General features: G+C 28.9%; 1 protein-coding gene across 1 annotated transcript in view; it reads left to right on the top strand.

The window, feature by feature from the left end:
- Window positions 1–8742, top strand: part of LOC105452920 (glycine receptor subunit alpha-3-like) — a 17866-nt gene extending 9124 nt beyond the window's left edge. The window contains exons 2-9 of the mRNA XM_011694477.1: window positions 1508–1691; window positions 1799–2028; window positions 2922–3004; window positions 4433–4588; window positions 4680–4835; window positions 4914–5079; window positions 5171–5360; window positions 7102–8742. Coding sequence (XP_011692779.1) covers window positions 1508–1691; window positions 1799–2028; window positions 2922–3004; window positions 4433–4588; window positions 4680–4835; window positions 4914–5079; window positions 5171–5360; window positions 7102–7365 — 1429 coding nt within the window. The 3' untranslated portion in view covers window positions 7366–8742. The remainder of the gene's footprint in view (window positions 1–1507; window positions 1692–1798; window positions 2029–2921; window positions 3005–4432; window positions 4589–4679; window positions 4836–4913; window positions 5080–5170; window positions 5361–7101) is intronic.
- The last annotated feature ends 3042 nt before the right edge of the window (window positions 8743–11784 follow it).

Below are 11784 nucleotides of genomic sequence, written 5' to 3'. Positions count from 1 at the left end.
TATTTTTAAATACTTTTATATGCAGAATAATAAAAGAAATCATACTATGTAAAAAAATTATATAATTCCATATAAAAGAATGACAATACCTTTTGTATGACTTTGAAAAATTGATTTTTTTTGAAAATTATTTTTACCATTATTTGTTCCCCTTCAGACCGTACAACTTTATTTGAAACATTTTTCCGCATTTTTTACTATTTGATATATTTCTCAATGCAAAAGTTAAAATGCATACGTAACTTAAGGTAATTTACAGATTTTCAAGCTTTGATGAAGAAAGGATGAGAGCTTATAGGTAACATCAAAACATATTTTTATAAAAATAAAGAGAAATCGTGGCTCAACAAAGTGATAAAATCAACCGGGTTTTCCTGTTTAAAATGTGAAAAAAATACATTTTCCGGATACTAGGACGACTTTAACTACGATTTTCGAAATTATCAAGTGAAATTGAGTAAGAAAAAAATGAACCCAACGTTTCCCACGGGCTTCCCAAATCGTTTAAAATACATGAACTTTTTTATTCAGATTTGAAAAATTTTTTAATTTAACTCTTTGAATAAAGAATTGAAAAACAGTTTGTCTGTGATTATCAATGTATAATTCAATTTAAGATTTTAATATACAATATATTAGGAGTTTAAAAGATTTATGTATAAAATAGTAATTAATACATTTTTTATATACATTCCTTACGTATTTGAAATCGTGTAAATTTATTATATATTATGTATTATATATTATTATTTATATATTTATTCCTAATAGTTTCGAGATTTTTTATTTATAATTCAATTTTTGATAATGTTTATTTTAAATTAATATAAGAGATCATGTTTTTGTTTGAGCTTTTGCGAAGTTTTATTAGAAGATTGTTCAATATAAAGCCGCACTATCGGGAGAAGATATAATTTACATCAATTTTTATCATTAGATGCGTCATATTTTTCTACAATATATTAGCTATTGATTTCTAAGCATTATTTATATGTATTATGGCCTATTTATTATTCTTGTAATCGATTGAAGTGTGTAAAGAACATTATAGTTGTTTATATTGTTCTGTTTTTATAATTATAATTAAATTTTGTATTATTTATTTATTAATAGTATTCTTTAATTTAAATATTACATAAGAAACGGCAATGGTTTAATAAAATATTAATAAAGAAACATATAAAACCTTTATATTTTACATATGTAAGTACCTTTTTATTTTACGAAAGTAAATAATAATAATAATATTTAATGAATATTATTAAAACTATGTTTTTATTAATTAAAAATGTCCAAACAAAAGAAAAAAACCCTATTTTAGATATGTAAAAATAAAAATAATTGTCATTTTTGGCAACTTAAAATAAATTGATTAAAAAATATGTCTAATAAAATATGGCCAGAAATTGCAGTAGATGCAAATGTGTGCATTAGGCGTGAACATAATTTTAAATAAGACCAAAGTGAATATTTTGTATTTGAAGTAAATCCGACACGCTTATTGCAGATTGGGAAATTGCCCATCATTTGGTAGTTCCATGACACAAACAGAACTTCTGCAAGAATTGGCGAACGAATGCCGTTACGATAAGATGGTCAGGCCGCCTGGAGTGATTAATGAGACGGATCCGATCAGAATTTACACCAGAGCTTTTATCTACACGATAAAATCCAACATGGCCAAAACTCTGGTACCTCCACAATTTTTCTTATACCTAGCTATGTCTTACAGGTAACGCATAGTACATAAGCGTCGCCGAGGAGCGCTAATAGAAAAGGAATAAACGATATATTGCAGCAATTTGACGTGCACCTAATGCTGCAGTTTCGATATCTGGATAAACGGCTTAAATTCACGGACATAGCTCCTTATTTGAGTCAAATATACGGCGGTCAGAACGCCCATGCGCTGATTTGGACGCCTACCGTATACGTCGCCAACGAGCGTACCTCGGCGGTAATGGGAAATGGCGTCAAAGACCTGCTCATCTCTATCAGCTCTTCCGGCATGGTCATGTTGAACACTAGGTATTCGATATTTAATCTTGAAGAATCGTGCGGTAAGAGATGCACCTGGACGAATTTTTGTTTCAATTTTCCTCATATTTTACTTTGTGTACCAATTTTTAAAATGATTGGCCAACAACAGACCGATTACGCGTATTTGCTTAAAGAACCTTGTAAATATAGGGAAAATTGGGCCGGTAAAAGTGAGTTAATTAAATAAGTTGATTTTCATATATAATGTATACTGTATAGTATATATAATCTGGTAAACGAAAGATGTCATTGACACTAGGGCTCATTAATGAATAGTTTTTGAGCTGTGTTGTATCAAAGATGTAAAACTTGTGCTTTGCAATGTAGAACTAGCAAAGCTTTATCTATTATGTTGTGAAAATCTTTTGAAATATCTCATTCAATTAATTTGAAAAAAATGTATGGTAAACTTAGAAAAAGAACAGTGTTTTCGATAATTAAGAGATTCAAAATAATCATTTTCTGTATTAATATTGATTCTTTTTGAAATTGAAAATTGAAAATTAATTGAAAAATAATGGGATTTAATGAGATATTTCGGAGGATGTTCAAAATTTAATAGATAAAGCTTTTCTAATTGTACATATTGCAGAACATACTCTCTTTTTGGAGTGAAATTTCACTTTAAGGAGTGAAAATACTGCCACTCAAGTGGCCGAGTGACAGTATTTTCGCTCTTTTGGAGTGAGATTTCACTCTAGAAAATTTAGAGAGTAAGTTTTACATTTTGATACATAACTCAAAAACTATCCCTTATTGATCCTGATATCCATTGATAACTTCCGCTTTCTAGATTATAAGCTACATCATATGCAAACATTAACTCATTTCATCAAGACCCAATTTTGCATATACATATAATTAATGCGGGCTTCTTTCAGATTGGAAACCACTCTCAACTGCGGCCTTCGATTAGAGAAGTTTCCATTTGACGTACAAGAGTGTCCGCTGGTATTCGAAAGTTGTAAGTTATCCTATTATTATCGTATTGCTGGCATAACAAATGCAGCACTTTTTTTTACTAGCGACTAATGCCAATATATTATATTATTATAATAATATTACATATAATTATTATAATTATATACAATTATTATAATAATAATAGTTATTATAATACAGTTATTATAATAATATGCCAATATTAAATAAAAAACATCTATTTCAAAGCGCTAGTAGACCAGTTTATTTTCTTCTTCGCTAATTAAATAAATCATTCAGATTAAAACATTCCAATTTTAACTCTTTTAATACTTCAATTTTAAACTTTTCAGGGCCTTTTTAAACGCATGTTGATTATTAGTAAAAATATCAATTTTAATACTGTGCAATATGTATATTATTAAATATTAACATTAAAATCACGACTATATCATTTTTGATACCTATCTGATATTTCTTTCTTTTTTATTGTCGTTAGCTATGGCCATGCATAGTTCGAATTGGTACTAATAAGAATGTATAATTTAGTTACCACTTTGTCTATTTTTTATCCAAAAATTACAAAAGAATAATTGGAGTGAGATTTCACTCTAGAAAATTTAGAGAGTAAGTTTTACATTTTGATACATAACTCAAAAACTATCCCTTATTGATCCTGATATCCATTGATAACTTCCGCTTTCTAGATTATAAGCTACATCATATGCAAACATTAACTCATTTCAGAGAAATCTCACTCCAAATTACAAAAGAATGGATCATATGTGACCCATTCACGGTTCTAATGTTAAGATTCAGCTCAGCTTTACCACATACGAAAGAATGATTTTGCTGAAAGCCTTCCTAATTAATAAGATACAGATCGGAAAATAATTTTGTCAAACCATTGAAATAATAATATTGGAAATTCAATATTGATGAGTAATGGAACAGTATTCAGTTAAATTTTAAATCTTTCAACAAAATCGTTTTTTTCGTGCAAGTAAAACATTTTCCTATTTATTTATGTTATTCGCATATCGGTCTGGTTACTTATTATTAATAGTTATTAATATAATAATAATTATAATAATAATTATTATAATTATTATAATTATTATAATAATTATTATATACAATAATTATATATTTAATTCTATTATTTATAATATTGTTATCTAAATAATCTATAGTTATTGAATCTTAAATAAATTATTTTTATATATTATATCTTAAAAGGTTATTAAAATATATATTCTATATTTTTTTGGTATATTTATTATACTTATTAGTATAGTTATTCTATAAGTATAAAATAAATTTCATATTGTAACTTATGAGTATGATAGTTAATAAAAATTGTCAATGAAAATGATAAAAAAATCAAAACGCGAAAATGTTAAACAATAAAAATAAAAACAAACATAAGCGTTAAAAGTATAAAGCAAAAAACAAATTTTTCGTTTTAAAGGGACTCACAATGTGAACGAAATGGTGCTAGACTGGGATGAAGATCCGATTGTCATCGCGGATAATTTATATCTGACGGAGTATAAACTCGAGGATACGTGGGTTAATCGATCCGGGGTGTCTTATACACCATCGCAACATCATTATGGGCATTTTGGTAAAATTCAATCGATTTATGCTCGATCTAATAAAGAAATGAAAACGCATCGAAAGTGATTGTCACTAAAATTATGGCATAATAATTGCAGCCGGCAATTTCAGCTCGATAAATATTACGTTTAAATTAGCCCGTGAAATGGGATTCTTCATGATGGATTATTATGTGCCGTCTATATTGATTGTGGTGATTTCATGGGTATCTTTTTGGTTACACATGGATGCGGGTGCACCGCGAATAGTTTTAGGTAAAATATATTTTTGCATATTCTTGTTAACATTAAATAACAATACCTGTAACATTTACATGAAATTTATGCTTTCAGGAACAAATACTATTTTAGCATTTATGACACTTGCATCGAAAGTCGAAAATTCATTGCCGAAGGTCTCTTATATAAAAGCGAGCGAAATTTGGTTTTTAGGCTGCACAGTATTTCTGTTCGCGGCAATGGTTGAGTTTGCCTTTGTCAATACCATATACAGGAGGAAGTATGCAATATTTTTATTGAAATTTTAATGCCTACAGCTACGTTTGTCATTCGATATAAATTATTTACGATAATGTATTATATTTATACAGAAAGAACGTACCGTTGAAAAAGGTCAATAGCAAGTACATTCTCAAGTCAACCCTAACGCCACGATTAGCAAGAAAACAATTTCAGAAGAATACAACCGGTTTAGAACGATCGCGATCATGGTCGTCGTTAGACAATGCAAATACGAACAATGAGCAAGATTTCACAAGTCAGAATTATCTCACTGTACACGTGAGTCGCCAATTAAATAATTGTCAATCATATTTGTATAACATCATAAATTATATTGAAAAATATTCTCTTTAAAAAGAAATGTTTAGCTTTATTTTAGACAAAGATTCTCATGTTCTAGTAATCTCAAACAAAATCATTTTCACATTTATCACGCAATATCCTTGTAGCTGAGAAAACTGTGTGATTATATATGTCATATATGTAGAATGACAAGAAAATGTATCGAGATTCTATACATATACTCCAATCACTTTTATATAAAAACAAGTTTATATAAACTTATGTAAACATTTTTATATAAAAACAAGTTTTATATAAAAGTTTTAACGAAAGGAAAAATATATTAAATAAATTTTTTATAGCATTAATTTTATAAAATATGTCGTATATTATTAGTATTTTAAAAAAATAAAACCATAATATATTTTTTACACAATTCCATTTCTCGATATTAAGATAAAATCGAGAAAATTGATTTTTTAATAAGCTGTACATTATTAAACACAATATACAGGATAAGGCATTTAAAACAGGCTATCTGAATAATTTCTGAATGGTTAGAGATATTGGATTGAATTTATAGGATTATAATGGCATGAAATCTATTATTTAACCTTAAAAACATCCATTTCAATCCTCCAGGGCGACAAGGGGGAAGGGGGTTAAAAATCTTAAATGGCTTGTGGAATCGAGTGAGGTATCGTTTGAAAGGATTTTTCGAGACGAGAAAAACAAGGTCTCTATTTTTCACACACATGCACTTCTATCTTCAGGAACATACGTGAAGCCATATCTTTCTCACGTCCTCGCCGCGCGGGCCTCGATTGTTAGCGCTAAATAACATCAATGTTTAAAAATAAGCATAACTCTGTGGAAAAAATTGTAGAGACCTCAACAATCTCGCGTTTTTCTCGTCTTGAAAAGCCCTTTCAAACGATACCTCACTCGATTCCACAAGCCATTTAAGATTTTTAACTTCCTTAATTTGAGCCCTTACTCGACTTTCATGCCATTTAAGATTTTCAACCCCTCTTCCCCCGTCCCTTTGGAGGATTGAAGTGGATGTTTTCAAGGTTAAATAATAGATTTCATGATGCTATTATAACCCTATAAATTTCAATCCAATATCTCGGACTATTCAGAAATTATTCAGGTGACCTGTTTTAGTGCTTCACCCTGTATAGTAATGAAATAAATCGATTAATGGAACATACGAGTATAACAGCATTCCAGGAAAAGTACGAAAAGTACGCAGTTTGCAATGTGCAACAATAATATATTTAAAAAATGCTTTATTATCTACACATTTTTTTTAAGTTTAGTTTTGTAAAAAAAGTTTTTGTCCAATAATTTATCTAAAAAATTATTAATATCGATTTTTGCTGAGAATGAATTAATTCCAAATCGATCAAAAAATTTGTCATTAAATAATGTGTAAGAATTGTAAATAATAAAGTTTGAAATTTAGAATGTATAAAAATACTGTCTAAATATTGAATTTAGATGATGATACAAGAAAATATTCCAATGAATTGCTACAAGAGATTCCAAGAATAAAACATTCTTGGAGATTTCTATGGTTGAATACAACTACATAATATTGAATAATTAAATAATCATATATCTGACGAAGAGATCTCAAATATGATTACTCTGTTGTGAGACTTAATAGATCGTAATATCTCGAATTAAATTCTATTCCAGAGTTAAGATTAATTGCGCTTCTCATTGTTTCCAGAGCTTTCCGAGCACGATCAATATCCCATCAGTAAGAATAGAGGAGGATAAGGATCCAGATTATTCCGTTGGTAGCATCACAACCATCGACAGCCAACCTCCGGCTAAGCCATTTTCACGCAGGCCGACTCTGGCCAAGTTACACAATTTTACAACAATGACACCTCAGGAGATCGCACAATGGATTGATAAACGCAGCAGAATAGTATTTCCCATATCATTCATCATATTCAACATTCTCTATTGGTCTTTTATATGGATCTGAAATCGCGGCTATGTAATGAATTTCAGTCGAACCTCCCTATTCTTAGCCCAGACAGTCAAATCTGTTGAAAACAAATTTTACAAAGTATCTGTTGAAAACAGACTTTGCAATCAGAATGCCAGCAAGAACATAACAGAATCTGTTAAAATCATAGAATATGATGGTAGATTGACTATAGAAGTCAAGCAAAGTTTGTGTAAATTTAATAACTATTTAAATTATACAATCTATTTAAATGATAGATGTTACTTGGTTTCTGCTAGTAAATCATATGTTAATTCTGTTAAAACACGTGTTTAATGTGGATCAATCTGCAATATTCCGCTCAAATCAGATAACAAATTGCTAACATTTTGCTTGCTGCTCATTGGAACTAACTAAACTCTTATTATTCTTAGCATATCCTCTCAATTTTTTTTTCTTATTCTATTCCAAAGGCACATACATATAGAATGAAAATGTTTTTTGACCATGACTGCAATAATATTTTCACTTCCCACATGTACTGTGTGAAAAATAGCAAATATGAAGTAGTAGAAGGAGACAGCATACGAGATACGAACAATAAGATGCAGAAATTAAGAATGCTAAGAATAGAAAAGTTCAACTGAATGGTCTGAATGTAACTTGATAAATACGTTCTCTGCACAACGAAATTTGAAACGGCGAGAATGAAGATGGAATGGGACGATAAAATGCGACGGCACTAATAAAAACTATTGCGAATATAAAACTGCAATATTCTAAGAAATTTAATTGTGCGATAAAATTTTCAATTGCTGTAGAAGAATAGAGAATTTGTAGAACTTATTTAAATGGAACTATATATTGGATTTATATTTAAATTATAACACGCATATCTCAATTTTATTTTCTCGAAATATATGCAATTTTATATATATGTATTTATATATATGTATATGCGAATTAATTAAATTCAAATGAAAGGCAAAACACTGTGTATAAAAATTGCAGTTAACATATTTCCTATCGGCGTCGTCGATATATAATTTCTGTAAAACAGAATTAGAAAAGTAGAGCATCTTTTCCATCTTTTTCATGTAACATCTATATCAATATGCTAATTCTCATCACTATCGTAATTTATACAAAATTCTTTATAAGATAGATTGAAGGCATGTGATCATCATATACATATATATATATGATATACTTTTGTATATTAAATAATTTTATATTTTTTGGAGAGATTCTAATAACTTTGATACGATGTAAGTATAATTTTCGAAAGTTCTATTAAAATAATAGTTCTGCATACATCAAATATTAGTGCAACTGATATTCCTCAAGTTGTTAACAAAAATAGAGTAATTTAGTGGACACACGCACACACACACACACACACACACACACACACACACAAAGTTCAAAATTAATATTGTCATTAATTTCGTGTATTATATTTCATTAATTGCATATGTTTAGTAAAAGTTAAATTATATTAGGTCAAATTAAATAGAAATTAATTTTAAATTTGTAATAAATCTTTAACAATTAATAGAAATAATATTTCATACAAAAATTTCATATTTTCTATTATACATATCATATACATGATATTTTTAAAGTCTGTTTGTTCATTTTACGTTTTTATTGAAGCAGCTAAAAATAATTAATATGGAAAAACGCGTCAATACACGTATTTCTTTATTTTGAAAAACTAACCATTTTATCAAAAAAATTTTTGTATTGTTGTTTTATTTATTACAAAAAGAATTAAAAATGAGAAGTTAAAGCTAAGTTGTATCGCCAAAGTTATCAGAATCGTATATCTGTTTCTTTTATGTCACATTGTACAATCATGATATTTTTATTAAAGATAATGAATCACTAAAATCTTTAATGACGGTTTTCCTTCCTTTCTTTTTTTCCTCTTGAAACATTTTCTGTCTTCCTATAGCTGTGCGTGCGTGACGAGTGAGAAGATACAATCAATCTTGAAGAGATACTATCAGCGGTGCACGCGCGCGCGCGCGCGCGCGAGTTCACGGTAGCATGGCTATATATATATATGAGAAACGTGGAAACTTGAACGAAGGTCACTTTCGGTCGCTCGAGGGGTTGAGGACAGCTAATACTCACGTGTCACGCAATTTCCTTGCGTTAACATTTCTTCTATATCCTTGCAAAGCAATTAAACGACTGTAGAAATTCTTTTCGCCTATATCTACTCTTAAAATAACAGCAATTTTTATTTCTGTCTCCGTGCTTTTTCTGTTTTTTTTTTTCGTCGAAATATAGCGCTAAATTTTTACTGAACTTATATTAAATTCATCATTACGTCATCAAATAGTCCTGTAGTATTAATGCGCGTGCTATATTATAGAATAACGATTAGAGGTTTTCATATAATGTTTGTAAAATAACATTATGCAATATCTTGTGTGTAGTAAAAAGTTAAAAACTGACCGACCAACCTATAACTCGTTATTATTTGCGTCAGATTCTACTAGCGTTATCAATAATCCAAAAATACATCGTTATTTGGAGTCAGAGGTAGTAACCATTTTCCGCCGTCGTCGAGCCGCCGCGTATAATGTGTGTTCATTTAATGTTCCTCGTACCTAAATATCGATCGGCAATATCTGACCAGTTTACCAGCAGTGCTGACCTCGATGCTTAACTATGTCCAGCATTGATTACTTTCGTCGATAGAAAATGATAGTGGAACGGATAACCACATTCGTGCCGGAATAGGCACGGCCGCCTCACGTCCTTTTCATTTAGGATTCAAATAGTTTTTAAGTCTTAGGACCTATCTGCAAACAAACTTGCATAACTGCATAATCACATAATACATAAAGAAAATTATCCAATCGCATTTTACGTTCGTTCTTATAACAGAAATGCGATTGGATAATTTTTTTTTATATATACGATTATGCAATTATGCAAGTTTGCCTAGATAGGCCCTAAGACTAAAAACTATTTGAATCACGGCATTAAGAATTGCTGTAATAAAAATAGAACAATATATACCTAATGCGAATGTTAAAAAATTAATTTTCCAATGTCTAAGTCACGATAATAGCAAAATATTATTCTTGAAAATATTTATATATAATCTTTAAAATGTTGAGTATTTCTATAATCAAAATATTAAGACTTATTCTTTTCAAGCTCCTTTTTAATCTTTTACATCCTTATAGTGTACAATACTTTGGAGTTTTATATTATACTTTGCTTAGAAATAAGATGTTAAAATGTACATTTTATTTTAAAAATCAATTGCAAAATTGTAATAGAAGTTTTACTCCGTGTAAACTCATTTATATCTGTTTGGAAATTCTAAAACATTGTAAAAAAATAGAAAAAAAATGCGTAGAAAATGTACTAAAACTTTATTAAAATTTTTTTATGTTTTTTTCTGTCATACACGTATTAATTACAAAATACTATATATCGTATTTTTCGATTAATATTATCTTTAAAAGGAGTGATTATTAAAAATTATCCTTAACATTAAATCCTTTAGCGATTTCGGCTGGGATGCATCGATTACGCACATTTCGAGTATTGTGTATTCGGCTAGTCGAATGATGCAGTCCCTCGTCAGTGCTGCGTGTTCTTTTGGACTCGGTATGCCGCACAGGTGCATATTGAGCTCTCACAAATTACTCGGGGCCAGTTGGTGTAATTGCACCGGTACCAATTTACACCAGTTCTACACTGTGCACTAGTGGCACACTGATATAGACTGGTGCAGACTGAAATTTCTATTAAATACATATAAATCAATATTTACCGATAAATCAATATAAACCGATATTAATATTGATATGGATTGTGGAAATTGTAAAATTATTTTTTTTTCTCTTTCTCTTACTTTGATTTTACTTTGATTTTGAATAAGATATTAGAATTTTAAGATTAAAAGTAATGAACAATAAGATAATTATGATGGATGTAAAAATTAAAAATTAATAAAACGGTTTTTAATAAGATTTATAAAATTATTAATTTAAAAAATTTAATAGTAAAATACATTTAATCCATTATATTTGTACACATGCGCGTGCGCGTGTGTGCAAGTACAGTGTAGGATTGCATTTTTATAATTTTTATACCACGTAATATGTATATCGAAATATAAAATTATAAACAATTATAATTTCATTTTGAATTTAGATGAAATTATGAATTATTCAAAAACAAGTTATAAAAAAATCGATGTTTCTTTATGTGAGAGTAGGTAAGACCGGGGCTGGTTGATACATGGGGCACGTTGATACATTCAAAATTGCTGCAAAATGACAAACGGTAATATTATATAAAAAATATAGTGTTTCCGCAAAAATATTGCAGTCATGCTGCAATAAGATATTTTGGACTGAATAGCATATTTTCAGAAATAAAAAATAATTTCAGTTTTTGATAGCCAAAAGTAAAATAAATCGG

This window comes from Wasmannia auropunctata, unplaced genomic scaffold (genome assembly GCF_000956235.1).
Source record: "Wasmannia auropunctata unplaced genomic scaffold, wasmannia.A_1.0 LD336024.1, whole genome shotgun sequence".
Lineage (NCBI taxonomy): Eukaryota > Metazoa > Arthropoda > Insecta > Hymenoptera > Formicidae > Wasmannia > Wasmannia auropunctata.
Note: the sequence above shows the minus strand (reverse complement) of the source record. Positions and strands in the feature narration are given on the sequence as shown.